General features: G+C 33.9%; 2 protein-coding genes and 1 non-coding gene across 3 annotated transcripts; all 3 read right to left on the bottom strand.

Moving 5' to 3' along the window:
- Positions 1 to 68: 68 nt before the first annotated feature.
- On the bottom strand, positions 69 to 14,496 carry LOC110666054 (uncharacterized). Its single transcript, XM_058129410.1, has 15 exons — positions 12,655 to 14,496; positions 12,426 to 12,548; positions 11,632 to 11,804; positions 11,326 to 11,536; positions 10,965 to 11,202; positions 10,695 to 10,845; positions 10,301 to 10,603; positions 10,131 to 10,199; positions 2,608 to 3,934; positions 2,379 to 2,501; positions 1,604 to 1,776; positions 1,298 to 1,508; positions 931 to 1,168; positions 661 to 811; positions 69 to 569 (listed from the first exon to the last, which is right to left on the bottom strand). Exons 1-15 carry the CDS (start codon positions 13,961 to 13,963, stop codon positions 264 to 266), a joined length of 5,106 nt encoding a protein of 1,701 aa, XP_057985393.1. The 5' UTR covers positions 13,964 to 14,496; the 3' UTR covers positions 69 to 263.
- Positions 14,497 to 21,616: 7,120 nt separating this feature from the next.
- Positions 21,617 to 23,991, bottom strand: LOC131170356 (G-type lectin S-receptor-like serine/threonine-protein kinase B120). Its single transcript, XM_058129409.1, has 7 exons — positions 23,979 to 23,991; positions 23,341 to 23,426; positions 23,048 to 23,258; positions 22,703 to 22,943; positions 22,462 to 22,609; positions 22,073 to 22,339; positions 21,617 to 21,859 (listed from the first exon to the last, which is right to left on the bottom strand). Exons 1-7 carry the CDS (start codon positions 23,989 to 23,991, stop codon positions 21,836 to 21,838), a joined length of 990 nt encoding a protein of 329 aa, XP_057985392.1. The 3' UTR covers positions 21,617 to 21,835.
- Positions 23,992 to 26,081: 2,090 nt separating this feature from the next.
- LOC131170793 (small nucleolar RNA R71) lies at positions 26,082 to 26,188 on the bottom strand. Its single transcript, XR_009141559.1, has one exon. It is a non-coding gene; the product is annotated as a small nucleolar RNA R71 (small nucleolar RNA).
- Positions 26,189 to 27,759: the final 1,571 nt, after the last annotated feature.

Below are 27,759 nucleotides of genomic sequence, written 5' to 3'. Positions count from 1 at the left end.
AATGAAAAGTAATAAAATTATTGGAAGATTTTCTTGGCCTTTTCACCAACCTAATGGCACAAATTCAATTGAGAATGACTGAATGACATATCTCCTACTTTTCCAATATCATTGATAATGAATTTCTCATCTCTTGTACACTCAATGATGTGAAAGTTGGTATAACTAAAGTTTAACACAGGGATAAGCAAAAGATTATCAAGTCTAAGACATGGACTGCATAAGCAACAGATTATGCAATTGTTTCTACTACAAGTTGGCTTTTATCGAGGTTCAATGATTGATTCAGTGATATTATTTATAGACCTTGTAGAGTTGATTTGTGATAGAAAATTGTTGCTAAAGATGCTTTTAAACGTAAATGTAGGCTGTTTTGGTTCAGGAAGATTTGTTTTTTCACCACTTAGCATAGAAACTATGGTTGCCACGCTTGGCCTATTAGCAGCATCATCCTGTACACAAAGAAGTCCAATATTCACACATCTGCTTACTTTCGATGAGGAAAATGAGTCCGCCAATGCCTCATCTATCATTTGTACACCCTTGCTTGCAAGCCAAGATTGCCATGCCTGTAACAATTTGCATCTTTACCAATGAAATTCCAATTATTTGAAGGGGAAAAAAAGGGCCAGATTGAGATGATCGTTAGTGTTCACTTACATAAGCTAGAAGACTCATGTGTTGTCCATCATAGTTGAAGCTGTTAGCCTTCCTACCACTAACAATTTCCAAAATCAAAACTCCAAAGCTAAAGACATCAGATTTCTCTGAAAATATACCACCAAGCAGATATTCTGGAGCCATATAACCTCTGTATTTGATAAGAAAATCTTAGTATTTAGAACTTGTACTTTATGTTTACTTGATGACATTACTAGCTATCTTGAAAATACAAGCATTTTCAAGTTTTCGGTAAGATAGATTGCTTACATTGTTCCTGCAACTTTACGAGTGCTTCCTAAATATTGTGTGCCTTCAAAAATTCTTGCCAATCCAAAATCTGATATTTTTGGATTCATTTTCTCATCTAAAAGAATATTACTGACCTTTAAATCTCTGTGTATGACCCTTAAACAAGAATCACGATGGAGATAAAGAAGTCCTCGAGCAACTCCAATTATAATGTTAAAGCGTTTTGTCCAATCAAGCTTTGCCTTCCTTGCTAGATCTGATCAATGCATACAAGGATTACATGGATATTGTAAGTTCCATTTACATGCATCACAAATAAAGAGATTATAAGAAATCAACCAAAAAAAAATATATATATCAAAAGAGAAGTTATGCCAAAACAAACCAAATAGATAAGTGTCCAAGCTTTTGTTGGGCATGTACTCATAAATTAATATCTTCTCTTCCCTTTCAATACAACAACCTAAAAGTTTGACAAGATTTCTATGTTGCAATTTGGAGATCAACTTCATTTCATTCTTGAACTCTCCTATGCCTTGACTGGAGCTACTAGAAAGTCTTTTAATCGCCACATCCTTTCCATCTTGTAGCGTTCCCTATATAATCCCAACAATTTAACCCTTTGTGCACATTTTATCTTCTCTAGAGAAGTAAAACATTTTTGCATTTGGATAAAAATGCAATTACTTACCTTAAAAACTGGACCATAGCCTCCTTGCCCGAGTTTGTTCTCTTTGTCAAAGTTGTTGGTTGCAAGTAATATGCTATGGAAATCAAATAAAGGCAGCTCAACTGAATCTTCATCTTCTGAAGGGCGTCTCCACATGATTGGTTGTGAATTTTCTCTTGAAGTGTCATTTGGAGCTACCAAAATCAACATGCTTGAGTTTCTTTAATATCCATGAGTAAGCGTAAAATTCAAATCAAGAAGCTTGGCTTTCATAGCACTATAAGCTATCAAACCTTTTGAGGACAACTTAAAATAACTTTTCTTAATTAAAGAACTCTGTTTTTTTTTTTTTTTTTTTTGTAATTCTTTCTTCTTGCATTGGGCGGGTTCTAGAGTTGCTGAAACCGCAAAAAGCTAATTTGTTTTGGAAGTGGATCGAATTAGTGACCATAGAATCCTAGTATCTTCAAATGCACAACAGCATTGATTCCATCATTATTTTTCTTACTGGCACACATTGATTTCGTATTCATTTCACAAAGTTGAGTAACTAAGGGAGTAATTGTCTCGATTGGAATCTAACTTAATCTAGTACAGAGGTCACATTCTAGGGTGTTGGCCATTTATATCAAAACTAGTGTAGCTGTCCTGTAATTGGAGGGTTCCTATACAATCATAAAAACGTCTCAATCGAAAATTCAAAATTAAGTCTATCTGGCTGAGATTGTCCATCTTGAGAAATAATGATAATAAATTCAACTAACATCAGCAAAGTAGCGGCGTCTCAGTTTCATACCATTTGTTTTAACCCTTAAGCTGGTTCTCCACTTCATGAAACAATAAATCATGGCACCAATGAGGGGGATAATTGAAACAGTAGTGACGCTGATAATGATCTTAACCTTGGCCTTCTGGTCACCTATAAGATAACAACGATACTTATATATTCCCAATTGGCAATTGCTGTGTAAGAAAAGAATAAAATGGAAGAAAAAAAAAATCACAGGTCGCTCAAGTGTAATTACTTCCACCCAATTCTGTATGTGCAAGGCGGAGATTAAGATCTTGTCCACCGAAGGATAACTCGTGCATATCCAGTAGGTTTCCTGTCCAAACCAAACACCCTATCCCATTTACATATGCATAACCTGAGCAGGAACAGTTATCCAAGCAACGCTGGTGGCACTCGTTTTCATCAAAATCCTTCAAGAAGTCGGACAAATCTGGAAGTTTTAACCCACCAATCTTCAAGAATCCATCTGGTTTTCCTCCTTGTGTGTTAATGGAACTTGTGTTTCCTCCACAACTTAATTCGGTTCGCCTGATACAGCCTCTTGTCCAGTTTCGTTTGCTCCATTCCTCATCTGACTTTGGCACAAACCCTTTCAAGCATCTACAAGTTAGATTTGGTTCATCCCTTTGGCAAACCCCAAAAGGTCCACAAGCTGCATAAAATTCACAGGGAGTGACAGGTGCCTCCCACCTAGCATACCAGCCCCTCACTTTTACCCAACATAAGTACTTTAAAACTCCTGTTGGTGAAATCACAAACATCGAGTAAGTGCAGTTCCTAAGGACACTAACAGTGATATAAGCAATTCCCGGCGGAAGACCTTCTATGAATGTGAATCCACTTCGATAATCAGATTCCATTTCTGGTATCCCGATGAACTTTGTTTTGTCCCACGGCCCACTTCTCCAATGAGGTTTCGATCCCTTCCAAACGAGGGCTTGTGGAGGTGTCTGTGGTAGTACACTTAAAGTAAAATCCCCAATAGAAGGATCGTTGTCACTTTTCCAGGAAGTGAGAGTAAGTCTCACCCCAGATGTCTCATTGTAGGCCAACCATGATGTGCCTGGGAACAAAGAATCGGTAGTATGCTGAGAGCTATCCCATATATCTTCTCCTGTTATATTGTTCCTCAAAATGAACTTTCCGTCATCGGAAAGAACAGCAATTGAATCATTCGATTGGCCAGAAATATTAGTCGACCAGATAGAGTTCCGCTCCCCATCCAGAAGCCTCAGATTCCCATCGCTGCCAATCGTGAGACTCGCCGATGAGTTTGTAACTGGCATCTCTCTGTTTGCCACCCAAATCACAGTCTGAGGAGAAACTTCCTTGAACCATATTCCCACATATTGATTATGGGAATTATTATTGGGAGTAAAGAAACCTAACTCAAAAATTTGACGTGGAGAGTTGAGAGTTTGTTCTGGTGAGACTGCTCTGGTTGTAGTTATGTTATAAATTACAGAACAATACGCAAATGATGACAAATTGAGCAAGAATAAACACAAAAATCTAGATTTCACCAAGAACTCTATTCTACCCATCTGATTCCTAAAATGCTGTTACCATCTTCAATGACACGATGAGAATATAAACAGCAAAAATCGAGATTATTCCAAGAAATGATTGATCTTGATGGGAGCAGCAGACCCAGGTGCTAATGAAGTCAAAACTTTTAAGGAATCAGAGTCTTCCCCATTAATAGAGCTTCTAAATAAGGGCAAGTGAAGAGATCTAATGGGAGATTCTGGCAATAATTGCAGAAGTCAGATGAAGTAGGCCAATGATTTTCTGTGTTTAGGAATGTAAGGGGATTCTTACCGGTAGACAAACCAATAAACTGAGAGACTGGCTGGCCCAAGCCGGTATTAGGAATTTAGTAACCTTTGAACACGTGAATTAGACTATAAATATTCCTTAGCTTTCACTTTCTTCAGTTTCTTGTCAAACAAGTGTGTTTTATTTGTGGCCACAACCAATTTCACCGGTTCCATAATGTTGAATTGTTTGTACGCAATCGGCATCGACTAGACTTCATAAGCCATATGTGACTTGTTTCTTTGAATTTTAGTATCATCACTCATTAAGGGGTTATACTCAATGAACAAAACCAAAGCCCAAGGTATTCAACGAACGAAAAGGCAAGAAGAAAAACACAGAGCTATTATTATTATTATTTAAAACAAGACGGTAGCTACAGTTTTAATTATTTTAATTGAGCTATTATAATTATATTGTTATTAATAATATTTGTTCATGAAAGTTTATAGTTCTACATCATTCTATTTCTTCATTAATAACTCATCAAGTTCCAGCTTTTAAGGTGAAGCCGTAGGATTTATTTAGGGGACTTTTTCTTTTAACTTAGAATCAGATGCTTCTTTTAGATTTGCAGAATGAAATTATTATCTTATTTTCACTTTATTTCATAAAACAACCAAATATTATAAAACTGTACTATAAAAAATCATATTCTTGTCTGTTTTGGAACAATTAAAGAAGTGCAAGAATGAAAGAATCGCATGAAAGAAATTTCTATTGAGCATTAATGTGCCTATCCAATAGCTTTTTCCTTCATGAGCGAGCATTTAATAACATCTCACATCATTAATGTAACGTTTAGGCTCTGTTTATTTATTGAAAAAATATCAATAAAAAATATTTTTTAAATTAAAAAAAAATAACTTTTTTTAAAAAAAAAAGTCATTTTCATTTTTCTTTTTAAGATTTTAATAATCTTATTAAAATATAAAAATATTCATACATGCATAATATAAACACATATCTTTAATTAGTATTACAACCAAATAACATAAAATATTTTCATAAAAAATATATTTTTAAAAATATTCTATATATAAATTACTTTTTTCAAAGTAAGTAAAACCTTAAAACATAGCTGAAAATAGGAATATATATGATTTTATCCCTAATCCAATCGAATAAATGTATTGAATGCATTAAATTTATTTTTATTGTCCCTTGTAGCAATTCAAGAGGAGAGTGAATTGGGTGTTAATTAAAAAATTTGAAGAATAAGTGGAGATTTATAAGTGAGATATACGAAGAGAAGGAAAGAAAAAATACAATAGATTTTATAGAGGTTTGGTTATTTTAAGCCTACGTTCTCTCCTCAAGGCCCTCTTTGAGAGTTAATTCTACTAAAATTTTTATTTAGGTGAAAAATAAACCTCTTACAATCACCATAAGAGCAAATCCTTACTCTTTTATAAATTTCTTTATACTCAAGAGTAATTTAATGCTCTATCACACTCAAGTTACAATAAATATTCACAACAACCTTAAACTAACTCTTAGAACAAATAAATTACAGCTCAAAATATCAAGCTCTAAATAACCAATTATAGTAGCTCAAGTTTTAGAGAGATAAAAGAAGAAAAAATCTGTTGAACACAATAAATTATCATGAAATAGTTGTTTTTTTTTCTCCAATCATAAATGAGGTCTATATATAGTTTTGACAAAAAAAAATAATCGTTAGGAGTGCATTAAATGCAAATATAGCCGTTCAACCACCAAAAACTCTGTTTTATCCAGTTTTAGAAACTCAGTTTTGGCTATCGAAGTTCTTTACTTCGGTTGCCGAAGGTTAGAGCGCCAAAAAACACAATTCAAAAAGTAAATTTTGGCCGTCGAAATTCCTACTTTTGATTGTTGAAGTGCTCTCTGGACAAAAAGAATTTAAACACTAAAAAAACCATCATTTAAGGAGTGAACTTCAGCTGCTGAAATTTTTACTTTCAGCTGCCAAAGTACCCTCTGAACAAAATGGCACTTAGGTTTCAAAAACTCGTAACTTTTTATCCGAACTCGAATTTTTAATCTGTTTGAACTGTTGAAAAGCTAATTTGATAAATTTTTCAATGAAAACACTTTAAAAAACAAATTTACATTTTTCAAAAGTAAAAATTTTACTTTACTCCTTCTTAGTCAAAAAAAGTTAAAAATAGAGACACTAAGAAGTTTACAGATTCACAAACTCGTAACTTTTTAACTTGAACTCAGATTTTTTATCCGTATAAATCGTTGAAAAGCTAATTTGATAAATTTTTTAATGAAAACACTTTCAAAAATAAATTTACATTTCTCAAGAGTGAAAATTTCATTTTACTCCTCCTAGTCAAGAAAAAATTAAAAATAGAGATACTAACAAATTTAGAGAAACCTAAACTTGAGTCATCATAACCAACTATTTAAGATTCACATGATAAAGGAAAAATTTACATTGTAGTATGTTCTTGATCCTTGCTTAAATTTTTTATTCTTTTTCAATATTGATTTGAAGTAATTTCTCAATTTTGAGCTTCAGACCTATAATCTCAACATAAACACTTCCAAGGTAGATTAGTAGCACACTGATTATTTATTATTATCAAAATATAAATTAAAATCCTTAAATCCAACAACTTTATTATTTTATTTTAATTCTGTTCTTCACTATGAACTAAATCAAAATCACAACAAATATTAAATTTAACAGAGAATTGATATATATATTTTCTTACCGTGAACTGCACTAAAGTTGTACTATTTTATTCATATATATATTTCTGTTCCACATGTCATCCTTTCTCCCTCTGGCTCTTTGGCTTAACTTTTCAACTTGTTTCCTTCCTTGGCAAGCCCCCAATATATACTTCCAAAGAGTCTTGCAATTATGTACCGTAACTCATAAATAATTTTAGTATTAATAAATAATACTATTCAATTTAAAGACTTAATGTTAAAAAAAAATAATTTTTAAAATTTTTACAATTATAGTTAATTTCTTTTATAATGTTAGTTTGATTTTAAAATTTTCAAACTCATAGTTATAATTGATTTAAATAAACTAAGATAGTATAATTTTAACTATTGATTTCTCTCTCAGTCAATTGGCATATTATATTTTTGTCTATTAATTTATTTTAATTTTTATCATTCACTAAAAATAATAAATATTTAAAATCAAGTTAAATTTTTAAAAATAGAGAATTTACTATAAGAATAAAAAGTTTTAAAAAAATATTTAATTTTTTATTATCAGAAATAATTTAAATTTTTCTAAAAAATTATGAATAATAAAAAGTTTTGGAGAATAAATATTATACCTGATTCTTATTTCAAATCATGCTTAGAAAAAAACAAAAGACTATTGGTAAATAAAAATACATCTTATTTTCTTAAATACTTATAACTACAAAGTGTTTTTTTTTTTAAATATTTGCATAGTTTTAATTTAGATATATATATTTTTTAATTTTGATGTATTATTACACTTATCTTGAAAGAAAATTTCTATTAGTTTTGAAAGGTCTATTAATTAATTAGTATGAAAATTTTTCTAAAATTGCATTCTTAATTACAAATGCACTACCATATATTAACAAAGTTTATTCATTATTACTATACATATGCATAATAACATAATACAACCCTAAAAACAGAACAAAATAAAATCAAATAATTTTTTTCCTTCTCTACACAGTCAACTCTTTCTTCAAATAAATTATTTCATCTTTCAATTTTTTTTTTTTTTATCTTTGTCAACGATTTAACTTTGCTATGCAAATTATTAATCAATGTATTATTTTTATTACACTTTTCACTGAGTTACATCTATTTCTCAGAGATTTTATTTTTAATATCCTCCAATTCTGTAACCTTCTACTTAAGAGAATTTCTTTGCCGAAGCAAATGCATCAGTATTTCCTTCTTCTGGCCATTGCAAGGTGAATTAAACCATTGAAAGAAAGAATAATCATTATTATTCGCCTAAATAAATTGCCCATTAATTTCAGCTATTAATAAACTCAATTATAAAATGCAGCTCCCAATTAAAATAGTTAAAACAAAAGCTATTATACTTACCTCCTAAGCACCACACATTAACAGTTTACTAATGGTAAGGTCAATTTGAGACATCAATCAAATATGAGGATTTAATTGGTAATTATATAAATTTCAGGTTAATTGCAAAAATTGACAAATTTCATAGTTTTTTTTTTTTTTTGGCAATTAACCTAAGTTAAGGTTTTTGATGTAGCTTATCCAGTGATAATATAGTAGTTGATATGGAACTCTCATTAAGTATACTAAGGTTTATTGACAATCAAGTCAATTTGAGATATCAATCAAACGTGAGGGCTTAATTAACAATTATGTAAATTTCAAATTTTAAATAGTAATTATATAAATTTCAGAGTTTATTCTCAAAAATTTGACAAACTTTATATTTTTTTTTTTTGACAATTAATTCTAGAAAATAATCATATTGTTATCGATATTATACACCCAAAAATGCCCCAAGAACATAGTTCATTAATAAATACTTAAAGAAACATGACTCGAACCATATCATGGTTCGGATTTGCAACATGTTTCTTCTAAGTTCATTATTCGAACTCCCTATTTTATGGTTCACACGCGATACTCGCCTAGCTGAACGGAAGAATCCTAGTTAAAGTGCAACTCTATCTACAGGAGATAACAATCTCTTTTGTTTGGAATGTCAAATACCACTCCTAGCTATTAGGATTCCTCCTAAACAAAAATCTATCGGTTTTTACATTCTTTGTACCAAAAAGGCCCATCTAAGCCTTATATAAGTTGCTCATAGCCTCCATCGTAAGGTAGGTATGCCACTTCTTTTAGATAATTCTATACCATATTTGCCGGTGCCTCTCATTGACTTAAATATGGAAGAAGTTGCCAAATAAATCCATTTATGTTCTTGTTATTATCTCGCAGATTTGTACCCACTGGTGGAAGTCCATGAGCAACGCTAGCGCATATTAAAAAATTTTTTAAAATAAAATAGATTAAATAATTTATTGCCCCCTAATTTACTTCAAACGCCTAGAATCCAAGTGGATGGAGGTCATGTTATAATTAGCGCGTAGTGGTAGTCTCCATAATACGATCCATGGCAAATTAGCATCTTTCGTTAGTAAATCACCATGGACAACCCATAAAATGGGCTGACGGCCTATGTGATTTGAAGCCTAATCACAATTATTGTCCTAATCCCCTAGAACGGCCCATTAATGAATAAATTCTTATTAAAACTCCAACTTGAAAAAAATGTAATTACTTCACAAAATTTGATTAGAGGGACAGTATTATCTGTGGCCATAGAAAATAATTTCCCTGAAAGAATCGATGATCGATACTCCAAGAACCAATCTTAACAATCAGGGTGAATCGAAGGATTTTTACTTTTTTTTTTTCCTTCCCTTTCTTCTTTTATATAATGAAAGGAAAGAGATAGATGCATGTTTTTGAACTGGAAACGCCATATATTAGAAGACAAATATTTCTTTGTAATGTTAAACAGAATAAATGAAAAGTAATAAAATTATTGGAAGATTTTCTTGGCCTTTTCACCAACCTAATGGTACAAATTCAATTGAGAATGACTGAATGACATATCTCCTACTTTTCCAATATCATTGATAATTAATTTCTCATCTACTTGTACACTCAATGATGTGAAAGTTGGTATAACTAAAGTTTAACGCAAGGATAAGCAAAATATTATCAAGTCTAACATACGGACTGAATAAGCAACAGATTATGCAATTGTTTCTACTACAAGTTGGTTTTTACTTTTTATTGAGGTTCAATGATTGATTCAGTGACATTATTTATAGACCATGTAGAATTGATTTATGATAGAACATTATTGCTGGAGATGCTCTAATGGCACAAATTCAATCAATTGAGAATGACTGAATGAGGTGACATATCTCCTACTTTTCCAATATCATTGATTATGCATTTCTCATCTACTTGTACACTCAAGTGATGTGAAAGTTGGTATAACTAAAGTTTAACACAGGGAAAAGCAAAAGATTATTAAGTCTAAGACATGGACTGGATAAGCAACAGATTAAGCAATTGTTTCTACTACAAGTTGGCTTTTATCGAGGTTCAATGATTGATTCAGTGATATCATTTATAGACCATGTAGAGTTGATTTGTGATAGAAAATTGTTGCTAAAGATGCTTTTAAACGTAAATGTAGGCTGTTTTGGTTCAGGAAGATTTGTTTTTTCACCACTTAGCATAGAAACTATGGCTGCCACGCTTGGCCTATTAGCAGCAGCATCCTGTACACAAAGAAGTCCAATATTCACACATCTGCTTACTTTCGATGAGGAAAATGAGTCCGCCAATGCCTCATCTATCATTTGTACACCCTTGCTTGCAAGCCAAGATTGCCATGCCTGTAACAATTTGCATCTTTACCAATGAAATTCCAATTATTTGAAGGGGAAAAAAAGGACCAGATTGGGATGATCGTTAGTGTTCACTTACATAAGCTAGAAGACTCATGTGTTGTCCATCATAGTTGAAGCTGTTAGCCTTCCTACCACTAACAATTTCCAAAATCAAAACTCCAAAGCTAAAGACATCAGATTTCTCTGAAAATATACCACCAAGCAGATATTCTGGAGCCATATAACCTCTGTATTTGATAAGAAAATCTTAGTATTTAGTACTTGTACTTTATGTTTACTTGATGACATTACTAGCTATCTTGAAAATACAAGCATTTTCAAGTTTTCGGAAAGATAGATTGCTTACATTGTTCCTGCAACTTTACGAGTGCTTCCTAAATATTGTGTGCCTTCAAAAATTCTTGCCAATCCAAAATCTGATATTTTTGGATTCATCTTCTCGTCTAAAAGAATATTACTGACCTTTAAATCTCTGTGTATGACCCTTAAACAAGAATCACGATGGAGATAAAGAAGTCCTCGAGCAACTCCAATTATAATGTTAAAGCGTTTAGTCCAATCAAGCTTTGCCTTCCTTGCTAGATCTGATCAATGCATACAAGGATTACATGGATATTGTAAGTTCCATTTACATGCATCACAAATAAAGAGATTATAAGAAATCAACAAAAAAAAAAAATCAAAAGAGAAGTTATGCCAAAACAAACCAAATAGGTAAGTGTCCAAGCTTTTGTTGGGCATGTACTCATAAATTAATATCTTCTCTTCCCTTTCAATACAACAACCTAAGAGTTTGACAAGATTTCTGTGTTGCAGTTTGGAGATCAACTTCATTTCATTCTTGAACTCTCCTATGCCTTGACTGGAGCTACTAGAAAGTCTTTTAATCGCCACATCCTTCCCATCTTGTAGCGTTCCCTATATAATCCCAACAATTTAACCCTTTGTGCACGTTTTATCTTCTCCAGAGAAGTAAAACATTTTTGCATTTGGATAAAAATGCAATTACTTACCTTAAAAACTGGACCATAGCCTCCTTGCCTGAGTTTGTTCTCTATGTCAAAGTTGTTGGTTGCCAGTAATATGCTATGGAAATCAAATAAAGGCAGCTCAACTGAATCTTCATCTTCTGAAGGGCGTCTCCACATGATTGGTTGTGAATTTTCTCTTGAAGTGTCATTTGGAGCTGCCAAAATCAACGTGCTTGGGTTTCTTTAATATCCATGAGTAAGCGTAAAATTCAAATAAAGAAGCTTGGCTTTCATAGCACTATAAGCTATCAAACCTTTTGAGGACAACTTAAAATAAGTTTTCTTAATTAAAGAACTCTGTTTCTTTCATTTTTTTGTTTTAATTTTTTTTGTTTTTTTGTAATTCTTTCTTCTTGCATTGGGCGGGTTCTAGAGTTGCTGAAACCGCAAAAAGCTAATTTGTTTTGGAAGTGGGTCGAATTAGTGACCATAGAATCCTAGTATCTTCAAATGCACAACAGCATTGATTCCATCATTATTTTTCTTACTGGCACACATTGATTTCGTATTCATTTCACAAAGTTGAGTAACTAAGGGGGTAATTGTCTCGATTGGAATCTAAGTTAATCTAGTACACAGGTCACATTCTAGGGAGTTGGCCATTTATATCAAAACTAGTGTAGCTGTCCTGTAATTGGAGGGTTCCTATACAATCATAAGAACGTCTCAATCGAAAATTCAAAATTAAGTCTATCTGCCTGAGATTGTCCATCTTGAGAAATAATGATAATAAATTCAACTAACATCAGCAAAGTAGCGGCGTCTCAGTTTCATACCATTTGTTTTAACCCTTAAGCTGGTTCTCCACTTCATGAAACAATAAATCATGGCACCAATGAGGGGGATAATTGAAACAGTAGTGACGCTGATAATGATCTTAACTTTGGCCTTCTGGTCACCTATAAGATAACAACGATACTTTTATATTCCCAATTGGCAATTGCTGTGTAAGAAAAGAATAAAATGGAAGAAAAAAAAAATCACAGGTCGCTCAAGTGTAATTACTTCCATCCAATGCTGTATGTGCAAGGCGGAGATGAAGATCTTGTCCACCGAAGGATAACTCGTGCATATCCAGTAGGTTTCCTGTCCAAACCAAACACCCTATCCCATTTACATACGCATAACCTGAGCAGGAACAGTTATCCAAGCAACGCTGGTGGCACTCGTTTTCATCAAAAACCTTCAAGAAGTCGGACAAATCTGGAAGTTTTAACCCACCAATCTTCAAGAATCCATCTGGTTTTCCTCCTTGTGTGTTAATGGAACTTGTGTTTCCTCCACAACTTAATTCGGTTCGCCTGATACAGCCTCTTGTCCAGTTTCGTTTGCTCCATTCCTCATCTGACTTTGGCACAAACCCTTTCAAGCATCTACAAGTTAGATTTGGTTCGTATCTTTGGCAAACCCCAAAAGGTCCACAAGCTCCATAAACTTCACAGGGAGTGGCGGGTGCTTCCCAACTAGCATACCAGCCCCTCACTTTCACCCAACACAATAACCTTAAAACTCCTGTTGGTGAGATCACATACATCGAGTGACTGCAGTTCCCAAGTACACTAAGATTGACGTAAGCAATTCCCGGCTGAAGACTTTCTATGAATGTGAGTCCACTTTGGTAATAAGTTTCCATTTCTGGTACCCCAATGAACTTTCTTTTGTCCCACTGCCCACTTCTCCAATAAGGTTTCGATCCCTTCCAAACGAACGCTTGTGGCGGTGTCTGCGGTACTACACCAAAAGTAAAATCCCCAATAGATGGATCGTTGTCGCTTTTCCAGGAAGTGAGAGTATGTCTCACCCTAGTTGTCTCATTGTAGGCCAACCATGTGCCTGGCAAGAGAGAATTGCTATGAAGCTGATAGCTATCCCATAGATCCTCTCCTGTTATACTGTTCCTCAAAATGAACTTTCCGTCATCCGAAAGTACAGCAATTGAATCATTCGATTGGCCAGAAATATTAGTCGACCAGATAGAGTTCCGCTCCCCATCCAGAAGCCTCAGATTCCCATCGCTGCCAATCGTGAGACTCGCCGATGAGTTTGTAACTGGCTTCTCTCTGTTTGCCACCCAAATCACAGTCTGAGGAGAAACTTCCTTGAACCATATTCCCACATATTGATTATGGGAATTATTATTAGGAGTAAAGAAACCTAACTCAAAAATTTGACGTGGAGAGTTGAGAGTTTGTTCTGGTGAGACAGCTTTGATTGTCGTTATGTTATAAATTACAGAACAATATGCAAATGATGACGAATTGAACAAGAAGAAACACAAAAATCTAGATTTCACCAAGAACTCTATTCTACCCATCTGATTCCTAAAATGCTATTGCCATCTTCAATGACAAGATGAGAATATAAATAACAAAAGATAGAGATTATTCCAAGCAATTGAAATATTATATACTCTTTATTAGTTAATTATCCGCGAAGTGGGTTTCTGAGCAATTTTCCTATTCCATGATGTTGAATTGTTACTGGGTTTCTTTGAAAAACAAACAAAAGAATTGTTTATGCGCAGTTAACCCACAAATCACAATTCACGTCGACTGGACTTCATACGCCATATGTAGCTTGTTTCTTAGTAAGTGGGAGTGTGGGACCTTGGATTTTTCTTTCTGGCAAATTGCGTTCAGACAGGAAACTATTAGGCGCAAGCGTGTGCATAAGACGTTCAAGCGGTCAACCTTTCACATCTGATTCCGTGGGTCTTTGGCATTTGGTGGTGGCCAATGAAGGAAGATGGGTGAAATCATTTGCAGGCCAAAAAAGTCTTGAAGTATCCATTTAAGGTCAAACAAGTCCGACTCAAATAAGTCCAGCTTTTGACAAAAATAGGCGTTTGTAACTGGCGTGCAAAGAAATGAATAAAAATAAAAATAAAAATTAATAATATAATAATAAAAAAAATTAATACTTTGTAAAGTTTAACATCCATTCTCACATCCATCGTTCCCATAGCCTTCTGAGCAAATTTCCTGGTCTCCTTAATGGCAATTGGAGCCTTCTTCTATTCTTTAGCTATGTACTGAACCTCTTGTTAAGAGAGCTCCATGGACCAGATGGAAAGTTGACACAAGCTTGTGCTGATGCCTTACCCATCTGTTCCTTTCCAATTCTTGCATTGCAGAGGTCTGCAAGAGAGCACATGTGCTTATTCCATATAGAGACAAGGATCCACAATGTATCTCAAATATCTTCACCTGCGATGCAGAAACGAGACGGGTAGTGTTCCCCATTCCGGAAACGTTTCCGTGTCATAAACGCGAAGACACGACAAATATACATCTCCAGGCCGTTTTCTGCAGTTCTTTGAAATTGAAAACACATTTCCTTTGCCAAACACACGTTTCTTTAGCAAAAAAATGCTAAAATCAAAACTTAAAAACGCTCTCAGTCCCGCTAGATCTAAGTTAAAATAGATCGCACTGCAAGAAGAAGAAAAAGAAGAGCAACACTTACCTAGTCGCGACGAATGGCGACGCGGCTCAAGTGATTTTCGCCAATGCTCTGCCTTCCCCCATCCGATGCTCTGCATTCCCCCATCTCATGCTCGGCCTTCCCAACCCATGATGTGTGATGACCTATGCTATTGAAGAGGAAAATAGTTATTATTTATTTAATTTTACACTCTATTTTTAGAACCCATGCTTTACTTCGGTACTGCTTCCCATGCCATGCATCTTAGTTTTAGGTATTCAATATTACACTATAATGAAGAGAAAAATAATGGTGAAATCAGTTTGATTAATTTTAATTTATCTTATATATTTAATTAATTTATTATTCTATATATTTATTATTCCAATTATTTGTAATTATAAATATATAAATAGTCTAATTAATTAATTTAGGCATATATTAGTTATTTTATATGGAAATAGATTCCAAAGTAATTTATTATTTTGTATTAATTAATTTAGACATATATTAATTATTTTGTGTTAATTAATTTTGACATGCATTCCTATATTTTTTAAAATGTCACTTATTCGTGTTCATTTCTACATTTTTCCACATCAGCATTTCTGTGTTTCCGTATACATAGGTCCTCACCAGTGTTTTGAGGCAAGCCTAGTCATTAAAAGAGGTTGCCAACAGGATGAATGTGTTCAGCACGTCTGAGGCTTTTTCAATTCCAAATAGAGCTTCCCAACAAGTTTAATGCTATGGTCTATATGCGTCCTATGAGATATTGTTTCAACAAACTGCTTTTGAGCTTGAACCTTTTTCATGAAGCTATCAGGGCCTTACAGTACTGCAGAAAATATAAATGGCAGCTAGTGTTGCAATTGATGCATGACTTCCTCGTTCCTACAAAAAAGTTGGAAATTAATCTTCTTCTTAACTTTGTATCTACCAGCATAGCATATGATTGCCACCGTGTACACACGAAATAGATTCGGCAATCATATGCTCTGCATTCCCCCATGGCATCAGACATCTCAGCAGCAGCATCCATATATTAAGAGTGGGCTCCAGCTCAGCAAGGTGACGGAGAAGGGAGAGGAAGGAACGGAGAGAGAGTGGGCTCGGCTCCAAAGACCAATTAAAGATTGCGGTGATGAAGCATGTGGGCTTGAATTGGTCCTCCTCGTCTCCTTGGCGAGCATGGAGGACCTGGTGGTGGAGGCTTGGAAGATCGGACGCGACCAACGAAGAGCTGCTTTTGTTGTTCAATGCCCATGAGTACAGAAGGACAAAATCAAAGCATTCTTTTAATTTTTGTTTTCTCTCTCTCTAATGTATTTTTTTTTTTAGTACAAAAAGCATTATTATTATTATTATCTGTTAAATGAGACGTGAACTCAGCATATTGAATTTTCTGATGAGCTAGGCCTGTGATATGTTAACTGTGGACGTAGACTGGGCTTGTGAACAATGGGCCGAAGAAGCTAGGGAAGGATTCGAGTGGGATTTGCGATTCCAACAATCCAACATGAGGGTCCGGCTGGAATCTGCGATTCAGGTTCAAAATTTAGGGTAATTGGAATCAGATGATACGTTTCTCTTACTTCGATTTCAAATGAAATTTAACAACTAAAATTTTTATTAATTTTTAAAAATTTGATTTTAACTTGAAATTGAACCAAGCAATTCCAATTACGAATAGAATCTTAGCCGAATTTAGGTGCACTCTCTGAATGGATTTAGAGTAATTTTCAGATCAAGTTTATATATATATATATATATATATATATATGGGTTTCCTATTTTAAATTAACTGAAACTATTAATTATAAAATCAAATCAAATATTACGGTCTGGTTTAAATTCATACATTTAAATATAATTTTTATTTATAAATTAAAGAGTCAACAACATTATTTACAATATAATAATGTTATAAAAATTCTTTAAATATACATTAAAATAATAACATATGAGAAATATATTTTTAAATTTGTTATATATATATATTTGATTTCCTAAAAATAAAAAAAATAAATCATAAATTATTTTTTTATTTTATCAAATGGAATTAATTTAGTTAAAATTAGCGGTTAAAAAAAAATAGTGCATAACCTTGAGTACAAACAAGAGAGTCTCTAAAGCAATTTTTAGTCCTGTTTTTGCTAATAGTGGGGTCTTTTTTATTAAAAAAAAAATCAATAAGCTTATCAAATAAATTTAAAATTAAATTTTTGTCATGACCCAACCTATGGGCCGGACCGGCACTAGGACCTGGGCCAGCCTAGAGCCCCCGAGGCTCGTAGTAAGCCTAACTATTCCTCAACCCATAACCAAGCCCACAATTTAGGCCCAATATGCATATAAAAATAATTTAAATTAAACTGTTAAAATTTTATTTCGGGTCAACTTAGCCCAGAAATTATCAGAAACAAAAATTAGGAGAGTCCAGCTCAACCCTGTTATCTCATTTATAACCATTTAAAACTTATTAAATTTTTTCTTTTCATTTATTAATACGAAAACTTGAATTCATACAGTCCTTGACAGGTTTAATACTACTACTAGCACATGCGGAGTCCTAAATTACAAATTTAGAGAATAATAATACAATTAAGTAATCTTTTCATAACCTGAGAGGAAAGGGACAGGTTATTCTGAAAAATGTCTCCTCCTGTAGCCTGGAAAAATATGGTGAACAGGAGTGAGCGTTCGACTCAGAGAGTAAAATATCAATTTTAACCATAATCTCTATAACTATCTAAAGCTAATGCACCCTGTAGAGTGAAATGCAACATCAGCAATAATTTTCACTTCATAACAACAAAAAAGTAATTTGGAGCACTTACACACCCAGTAATAGCAATCATAATATATGTGAGCTGATCCCTTATACAGCTCTCTTAAATCCAACCTGTACCAGCGAAGAACTCAGCTCGGACTTCCACTTAATAACCAAATCGGGTCCCAAAGAAAAACCTGCCGTGTCTACCCCAAGGACCGGTCCCAGAGAAGATCTCAAGCCGTGTTTACCCGTCCTATCATAGTCCACACAACATCACACGCACGCCAACGCACGCACACTGCTCCAAATTACCACAACAACATCCATGGCACTTTAACAGTTGTGAATGCAACATAAAACGTGCCTAGAGTTTAATTACATAGATATATACATATAAGTGATGCATGGGCATGCTTGAACATATAATAATATCGAAATTACAATTAAAATTAATATTTTACTCACAGTACATCGATGACTATTGTGGCTGCTGGATGCAGAAAAATAACTGATCTCGATCACCTAATAATTAAATTATAAATTTATTAGTACTAAGTCAAAATAAAACTCTAAGGAGGCAACAGACAAATTTAATTTATGCCTAAATCCAAGATAGTTTTCCCTATACCTGGGACCTACCCAACCTGCAAAAAGGCTCAAATAACACTTCTAAATTCAACTCATATCTCATCATCATTATATGGCCCCTCCTAGGCCCTTCAAACCAAGCAATACTCAAAACCTTAAAAATTACGTTTTAGTCCCTATAATTAACATTTTGTAAAAATCCACTCAAATATGCTCCAAAAATTCTAAAATTTTGTCTCGTGGTCCTTAATAATATTATAAGGCTATTGCAAAATGAATTGTAATTTTTTAATCACCCATGAATATTTTATTCAAGAATTTTACTCAATTCCATAAGTTTCCAATAGCTAACATATTCTTAATTCAACCCAATTCAATATTCACATATTTAAACCTCCATCCTCAAGCTTCAACCAATTATATAAAATTTAAATATCTTAATTTCAAATAATCTTATATGCCCATATGCTAAAAATCTAACTAAAATCCATCTATATTTTTCAAAAATATTCTACAATCACTCAAAAATTCAACAAACACCATAGAATATCTCCAAATAATTTTACTTTCATCATATATTTTTCTTAGAATTTTTTTCTAATTTTTCCTGTTTAAGAAACACTGTATTTATGCCCCACAGACAGAGAAATAATAAAAATAGTCTTACCCGAAGTTTATCTGTGTCTCAAAAATTCCAAAAATTTATGAGGAAGCCTCTGGAAGTTGAATCATCTCCATAGCCCACCGGAGCCACCGCGCACGGTGGCCGGCCGCCGGTCGCCGGCGACATTTGCCGGATCTGATCATACCATCATGTTCCTCTCCTCTTCCTCAGTCCATAGGTGGTCTCGGATCGTCGATCCAACGGTCGGATCGTCCTAGATCTGACGAAAAAGCTTGAAAAACCCGAAACTTCTCTCCTCCATATCTCACTCATTCGACCTCCATTTGCTGCAAAATTGGTATCAAAAGAAAGCTATCGGAACAAGCTTTCCAACGTCACCTGAATCGCCTCGATCAAACGTCGGATGAAGCCGGAATCGCGCCGGAAAGCCGCTGCCATCAGGCGCTGCTTTCTTTTCTCTCTTTTCCCTCTCTTGCCGCCGTTTCTGGTGGTTCTTGACATCGCTGGAGGGTTGCCGGCCAGTCACCGAAGAAAGGAAGAAGAAGAAGAGAGGGAAGGAGAGTAGAGAAGAGAAAATTGGGGGGGGGGGGGTCCTCCTCCCGATTTTTTTTTGACCTTTTTTTTTTTTTTTTTTAAGTTGGCAGTGACAGTGGAAATCCACTGTCACACGCCAAAGTCCTATCTTTTTTTTTTTTTGGTTGTTACAATTTTGAACTAAATAAATCTATGTTCTTTTTAATTAAACTCAAATAAGTCATCGCCTAATAAAATATAATTTTTCTAATGATAAAATAATTTAACTCTCAACTGAAAATATAGTCATACAACTTTGCGGAGACCTGTGTTTTTGATAAACAGTCGCCTAAACCTAATCACTACAACCCCCTTTATGAGGAGGCATCTCTTCTCCCGAAGTTATAGGACTGTTATGCCGAGTTCCTTAAAGAAAATTGTCTTGCACTTTATTTTTCTATTTTTTTTTAGTATAATAGATTAGTAACTTGAAATTGAAATATTACTGACATTATGAAATTAAAACTAAACTAAAATTCATTGGTAGAATTTAAATTTCTTTTATTTAGAGTAGTTGAACACAGCACAGCTCAAACCCAACTCTTAATTGTTTTTTGGTTACAACTAACATTTAAACATAAACTATCACAGCACAAGTTCATTTTACTTATATGTGTCTTCTGGGTCAGAATTTATAATGACCTGTGCTTGACTCTGACCCAGCCTTATCCTATGATCATATTTATTTGCCCAAGGGGCCAAAACACACATATTGATATTCATTAGGTGGACATAGACAATGATATGTGCAATTTAGTGATATATGTTACTGATCGAGATGGGTACATTTTGTCCTCAACAAACATTGACTTTTTTTTTTTTCATAGATTCTGCTTCCAGAAATGCAATTCTCTTGCTAACCCCATGTCACTGATAGTTCTGTAATGAGAATGCTTCTACTCAACCCCATGTTATTGCTAGTGCTGGAATTTCTTGCTAGCCCACATAGACTGGGGCTGAGATTGTCTGCCTGAGAATCAAGATTCAGGCCAGAGGGAGAGAATGATTCAAGAGGTGACAAACTGAGAATTTGGTTGGCAGTGTCAAATAAAGGATTTGACTGCATGCACATGTATATGAGATAAAACTTTGGTTCGAATCGGTTAATTTGATTTTTTTTATTGAATTAATCAAATTAAAATTTTTAGAAATAATAATTAAAATCGAACTGAATTAAAAAAAAAAATTCAATTGATCAATTTGATTTTTCAATTATACTACTAAACCTAAAAATAGGGGTACATGTGCCGATTTGATATAGTAATTTTTAAATTAAACTAAAAAAATATGATTTGATAATTTTTAATTAAATCAAATCATTTATTTATAAAAATTAAATTAAATCAAATATTACAATTTCATTTATTTTTAAAATGGTTTGAATTTAATTTTTATTTAAAAAATAAAAATTTAATAACATTATTTACAATATAAGATTTTAATAATATTAGAAAATATTATAAAAATTAATTAACCATTAATATATGAAATGTATGTTTATAATTTGATTTGATTCCTTAAAAATAAAATAAATCAGATTTTTTTTTTGATTTTGTCAAATCAAATTGGATCAAGAGTCAACTCAAGTCAAATTATTAAAATGGGTTTAGTTTAGCTAGAATTGAAGGTTTAAAATATATTGTGCACAACCTTAATTACAAACAGGGGAGTCCCTAAAGCAATTTTTAAGTCCTGCTTTTAAGCTCTTGTTAATAATGGCATTTCTAATAAAAACTTCATTTATTTGGAGTAGTTGAGCTCAGGACAGCTCAGACCCAACTCTTAAAAGTTTGTTTGTTACAACAAACATTTAAACATAAACTACCAATGATGGAAGTCATATCCAGGATTACGAGGTCTCGAGTTCGAATATCAATAAATGAAGTTCATTTGGATCAGAATTTAGAATTTAGAATGACCAGTGGTTGACCACATTTCCTCTGATCCAGCCATAACTGCATATGATCATTTTTAATTGCACAAGAGGCCAAAACACACCATTGATATTCATCAGGCGGACAAAGACAAAGACATATGCAATTTATGTTACAGATGGAGATGGGTACATTTTGTCCTGAGCTGATCAACAAAAATTGACTTCTTATATTAAATTCTTTTCTTTGTTTCACAGATTCTGCTTCCAGAAATTGCAATTCTCATTCTCTAGGCCTGTAATGACAATGCTTCAACTCAACCCCATGTCACTCTAGTTCTGGAATTTCTTGCTAACCCACGTAGAAAAGTTAATGGAAACAAATTCCAGTATGAAAACAGTAATAAGCAAGATGCAGGTCCAAAATTGACTGACAAAAACGCTACACAGATGTTGATAAGTATATTGAATTGAAGTACATATAAAAATAGCGCAAAGGGAAAGGAAAAAAAAATGTTAATCATCTTCCATCAATCATTGTAACAGTCACATCATTTGAGGATACAATTTCCTGGCCTTCAAGATCGATTTCAAGTGTGTCCATGGAGGTTCTCATTGAAGCATAAGTAGGTTGCCTAGGCAATGGCAGAGTTGGATTATTGCTTTCAAGCATTAACACCACAGATGACATGGTTGGTCTTTGAACTGCAGAATCTTGCACACACAACATCCCTACTTGTATGCATTTTAATACTTCATTCTCGCAACACGAATCTCGAATTGATGGATCAACTGCCTCCATTGCTTTATCTCCGTGCCAAACTTCCCATGCCTGAGATGAACCAACAATAACCTTTTATGGATGAACATTGATAAATGGAGAACAAATGACATGAAAATTTGGATTATATCATTAAAGTAAGCTTAACTAGAAAACATTGCAGATGTACTTACATAGGCAACGAGGCTGACATGATCAGTTAAACGAAAGCTGGTGTTCCTCCGGCCACTCACAATCTCTAATAGTAACACTCCAAAGCTATAGACATCTGACTTGACAGAAAATAGGCCTTCCATTGCATATTCAGGTGACATATAACCACTGCAATTTCGGAAGCGACAAGTTACATTAAGCTTAATTTAATTGTTTGACAGAGCTGAATTATGAATCATCCGATAGACAATTCATACTTACTATGTGCCAACAACTCGGTTTGTGTTCAATTCATTTTGGTTTCCCCCAAATATTCTGGCCATACCAAAGTCTGAAATCTTTGGATTCATTTCCTCATCCAACAAAATGTTGCTCGCCTTTAGGTCCCTATGAATGATTCTGAGTCTTGAATCTCGATGGAGATAAAGAAGACCTCTAGCAATCCCCTCAATAATATTGAACCTCTTCCTCCAGTCTAATAATGCCTGCTTTGCAGGGTCTGCTATTGTGTTCACAATAAAATGAAAATGATTAGCAATCTATAAGAAAACTTACTTTTGTGTCTTCACATGGATTTTAAGCAAACATCAAAGTACAAGAATCTACCAAAAAGAAAGAAGTCCAAGCTTTTGTTGGGCATATATTCATAAAGCAGCATCTTCTCTTCTCCCTGAATACAGCAGCCTAGTAATCTAACAAGATTTCTGTGTTGTAATTTTGCAATCAGTATGATTTCATTCTTGAACTCCTCTAAGCCTTGGCCAGAGATTCTTGACAGCCTCTTAACAGCTATTTCTTCTCCTCCAGGAAGCTTTCCCTGTCATCAAAAGTTAAAAGATATATGGTTATCTTCAATCCAGAAGGTTTCCTGTCCAAACCAAACACCCTATCCCATTTACATATGCATAACCTAAGCAGGAACAGTTATTCAAGCAACGCTGGTGGCACTTGTTTTCATCATCAACCTTCAAGAAGTCGGACAAATCTGGAAGTTTTAACCCGCCAATCTTCAGGAATCCATCTGGCTTTCCTCGTTGTGTGTTAATGGAACTTGTGATTCTCCTTAAGGTTTATTGACAATCAAGTCAATTTGAGATATCAATCAAACGTGAGGTCTTAATTAGCAATTATGTAAATTTCAAAATTTAATTGGTAATTATATAAATTTCAGAGTTTATTCTCAAAAATTTGACAAACTTTTTTTGACAATTAATTCTAGAAAATAATCATATTGTTATCGATATTATACACCCTAAAATGCCCCAAGAACATAGTTCATTAATAAATACTTAAAGAAACATGACTTGAACCATATCATGGTTCGGATTTGCAACATGTTTCTCCTAAGTTCATGATTTGAACTCCCTATTTTATGGTTCACACGCGATACTCGCCTAGCTGAACGGAAGAATTCTAGTTAAAGTGCAACTCTATCTACAGGAGATAACAATCTCTTTTGTTTGGAATGTCAAATACCACTCCTAGCTATTAGGATTCGTCCTAAACAAAAATCTATCGTTTTTTACATTCTTTGTACCAAAAAGGCCCATCTAAGCCTTATGTAAGTTGCTCATAGCCTCCATTGTAAGGTAGGTATGCCACTTCTTTTAGATAATTCTATACCATATTTTCCGGTGCCTCTCATTGACTTAAATTTGGAAGAAGTTGCCAAATAAATCCATTTATGTTCTTGTTATTATCTCGCAGATTTGTACCCACTAGTGGAAGTCCATGAGCAACGCTAGCGCATATTAAAAAATTTTTAAAAATAAAATAGATTAAATAATCCCACAAAGGTTTCATTAATGAGCTGGCAGAAGATTCCCACATAAAATTCATCCTAGAACATACCATTTTAGGGCTCCATGTCAGAAAATGCTATAAATAGTCCCATGTCCCATTTTAGAAATTGGAGACAAGGAGCAGAAAAGGAAAGGAAGAGGAGAGGCAGCAGCTGAAGGGTCACATTCACCTTCCACACCATTTCCAATCAGATTTGGAGATTTCTTTCTTTTCTTACATTTTTCCTACATTTCTAGTGTTTAGTTTCTTGTTTCTTAGCTTAGATTAAAGCTTTATTTCCTTATAAATTCAGAATATCTTGTAAACATTATGGATAGTGAGTAGTTTACCATAGATTCTGGAGTAAGGGTTATAATATTTGAGATATTTTGTGGATTTTGATTGGGTAATTCATATTTTGTGATCTTAATGAGTTTTATTCATTTCTTGTGTGCTTAATGACATGCTTAGTGTAGGATCCCATTAAGTGATGTTCTTAATCCATGGTTGAGGCACCGAAAGGAGAAGGCCTTGTGATAGATAATCAAGGAATTGGACTTAATTAACTTAGATCTAGAAATAGACTAAGGATTAAGAGGATTCACAGATTAATTAAAGAACTTAATGGGTCTTAATTAACTCTAACTCCACGAAAGTAGGATTAGATTGATTAAGGAACTCTTTGTCTAACTCGAAAGGGTATTCAAAGGATTTAAGAATTAATCTCCTTAAAACCCATAAGTTTCATAAGATTGGATAACCAATTTAAAATCCCAAAATAGCTCGAATATGAAATCCCGAACTCCGGAATCGCCTTTTTATCATTGTCAATTTTTAATTGAATTTAATTGCTTGCCATTTTAAAATCTTGCCATATTTGAATTTGCTTATTTTAATTTGATGCAAATTTAGTTTAATCATTACATTGTTGAATAGATTATTAATTTTGCACATATAGATTTCATACTCAAATACCCATCAATTTATTACTTTAATTTCAAGAATATTTCAATTTAGTCAACTTTTTATATCAAAAATTCAATCATTAACACAACTCCTCGTGGGAACGATATCTTTTCTATATTACTTGTACGACCCGTGCACTTGCGGAAGGGACACATCAAGTTTTTGGCGCCGTTGCCGGGGAATTGTTTGTTTTAGATTGAATTCTTGATTATTTTAGTTGTTTATAGTTTTATCTTTGTTATCTTTTCATTTTTGTATTTGTTTGTTCTTTTTCAGGTACTTTTAATCTTTTATGAGAAGAGCTAGAAGCACAAGTGACACATCCTTACTATTCAATCCTGAAATAGAGAAATTTTGTAAAGCCAACAAGAAAGAAACCAGAAAAAGAAAAGAAGCTTTGAGAGAAACTGAATTAGAAGCAGACATGGCTGATGAAAGAATTAGAATTGGTGGCGGTAATGCTGGAAATGGTCGAAACAATGAAAATGTAGCCCAAGGTGAAGAAGTTGTAAATGCTAATGTGCCTAGAGGGAGTATGATGGATCATGCTTTTCCTCGTTTTGATGACTTGAGAGAAAGCATAGCAAGACCAAGAATTGATGCAAATAGTTACAAGATGGATTTTGGAGTTCTTCAAATGATTCAAAACTCTCAATTTGGGGGACATCCTTCTGAAAATCCACACACACATCTGAAGAAGTTTGCTATGATCTGTGACATGCAAAAACAACCTGGAGTGTCTGATGATGCAGCAAGATTGAAGCTATTCCCGTTCTCTTTGAAAGATAGAGCATTGGATTGGCTTGATTCTTTACCTTACAACTCCATTACAAATTGGGAGCAACTCACTGATGCATTTCTTACACAATATTTTCCACCTGGAAAAACTCAAGAATTGAGGAATCAAATGACAGCTTTCAGACCAAGAGAAGATGAAACTCTCTATGAGTCATGGATGAGATGGAAGGAATTAGAGAGACAATGCCCACATCATGCCATTCTGAAATGGATGATAAACCAGAATTTTTACACAAATGTCACTTCTGCAATTAGAGGGATTATTGATGCTCAAACAGGAGGAGAATTTATTATGAAGCATGAAGATGAAGCTTATGAGCTGTTGGAGAAAATTGCAAAGAATACTCATCTTTGGAGTAGTCCAAGAGGACCAACTCCAACTCAAAGGAGGCAAGCTGCTGGAATGTATGATCTTGATCCATTCAACATGATTAATGCAAAGTTTGATGCACTTACAAATGTCTTGGCTAAGAAGATGGAAGACTTAAGTATGTTGGTTAGTTCATCATCATCATCTGGAAGTTCACAATAAGTGGCTTACGCAGAGGGAACTACCAGCTGTGGAGTAGATTATGGAGAGCAAGCAGCATATGTTGGTAATTATGGAAACAAACAAATGGGGAATCCTTATTCTCAAACTTATAATCCAAATTGGAGGAATCATCCCAACTTTTCATGGGGAAATCAGCAAAGTCAAGTTCCAAATCAAAATTTTCAACCACAACAAAGAATAAGGAATTCCATATCGCCAAAATAGGCAACCATTGCCTAATTTTCAGCAGAAAAATATGAATCCTCCACCAAAACAGCAAGAACAAAGTTCCACCACAGAAGCTTTATTACAACAGATTCTTGCTAACCAAAATAAGCATGATGAGGAGATGAGAGAGATGAAAGCAAGGCTAGAACAGATGCAAACACATAACAGAATGCTGAAAAATCAGATTGTACAACAAGCATCTTCCTCAGGTACCAAGTCTTTTGGAAAACTTCCAAGTCAACCAGAAAACCCAAGAGAGCAGTGTCAAGCTATTACTTTAAGAAGTGGGAAAGTTGTAGATAATGAGAATAGTGAAAAAAATGAGAAAAGTGAAAATAGTGAGAAGAGAGAAAATGAGAAAGAAAATGAGGAGAGTGAAAAATAAGAAAGTGCAGAAAAATGTAAAGAGAAAATTGAAGAGAAGGAAGAGAAGTATATACCTCCAGAGCCCTACAAGCCACAACTTCTCTTTCCACAAAGATTTCACAAAGCCAAGCTTGACAAGCAATTTGGAAAGTTTTTAGAGGTCTTGAAGAAGCTATACATAAATGTGCCGTTTGTTGATGCTCTTTCACAAATGCCCTCTTATGCAAAATTCTTGAAAGAAATTCTCTCAAACAAGAGGAAACTTGAAGATCATGAAACTGTAGCTTTGACTGAGGAATGCAGTGCTATCCTCCAAAGGAAACTTCCTCCAAAGCTCAAGGACCCAGGGAGTTTTTCAATTCCATGCCACATTGGGGAATCATGTTCTACAAAAGCTCTATGTGATTTAGGGGCTAGTGTTAGCCTTATGCCCCTCTCAATTTATGAGAAACTCAATATGGGAGATCTTAAGCCAACCCACATTTCTCTTGAATGACAGATCAATTAAGTATCTCAAGGGATTTTGGAGAATGTGCCTCAAGGTTGGGAAGTTCTATATACGTTGACTTTGTCATTTTGGACATGGAAGAGGATTCTAATATTCCAATTATCTTGGGAAGACCCTTTCTAGCAACAACAGGAGCAT

Source organism: Hevea brasiliensis, chromosome 11 (genome assembly GCF_030052815.1).
Source record: "Hevea brasiliensis isolate MT/VB/25A 57/8 chromosome 11, ASM3005281v1, whole genome shotgun sequence".
NCBI classification, from domain to species: domain Eukaryota; kingdom Viridiplantae; phylum Streptophyta; class Magnoliopsida; order Malpighiales; family Euphorbiaceae; genus Hevea; species Hevea brasiliensis.
This window is presented reverse-complemented; position numbering and strand designations above follow the sequence as displayed.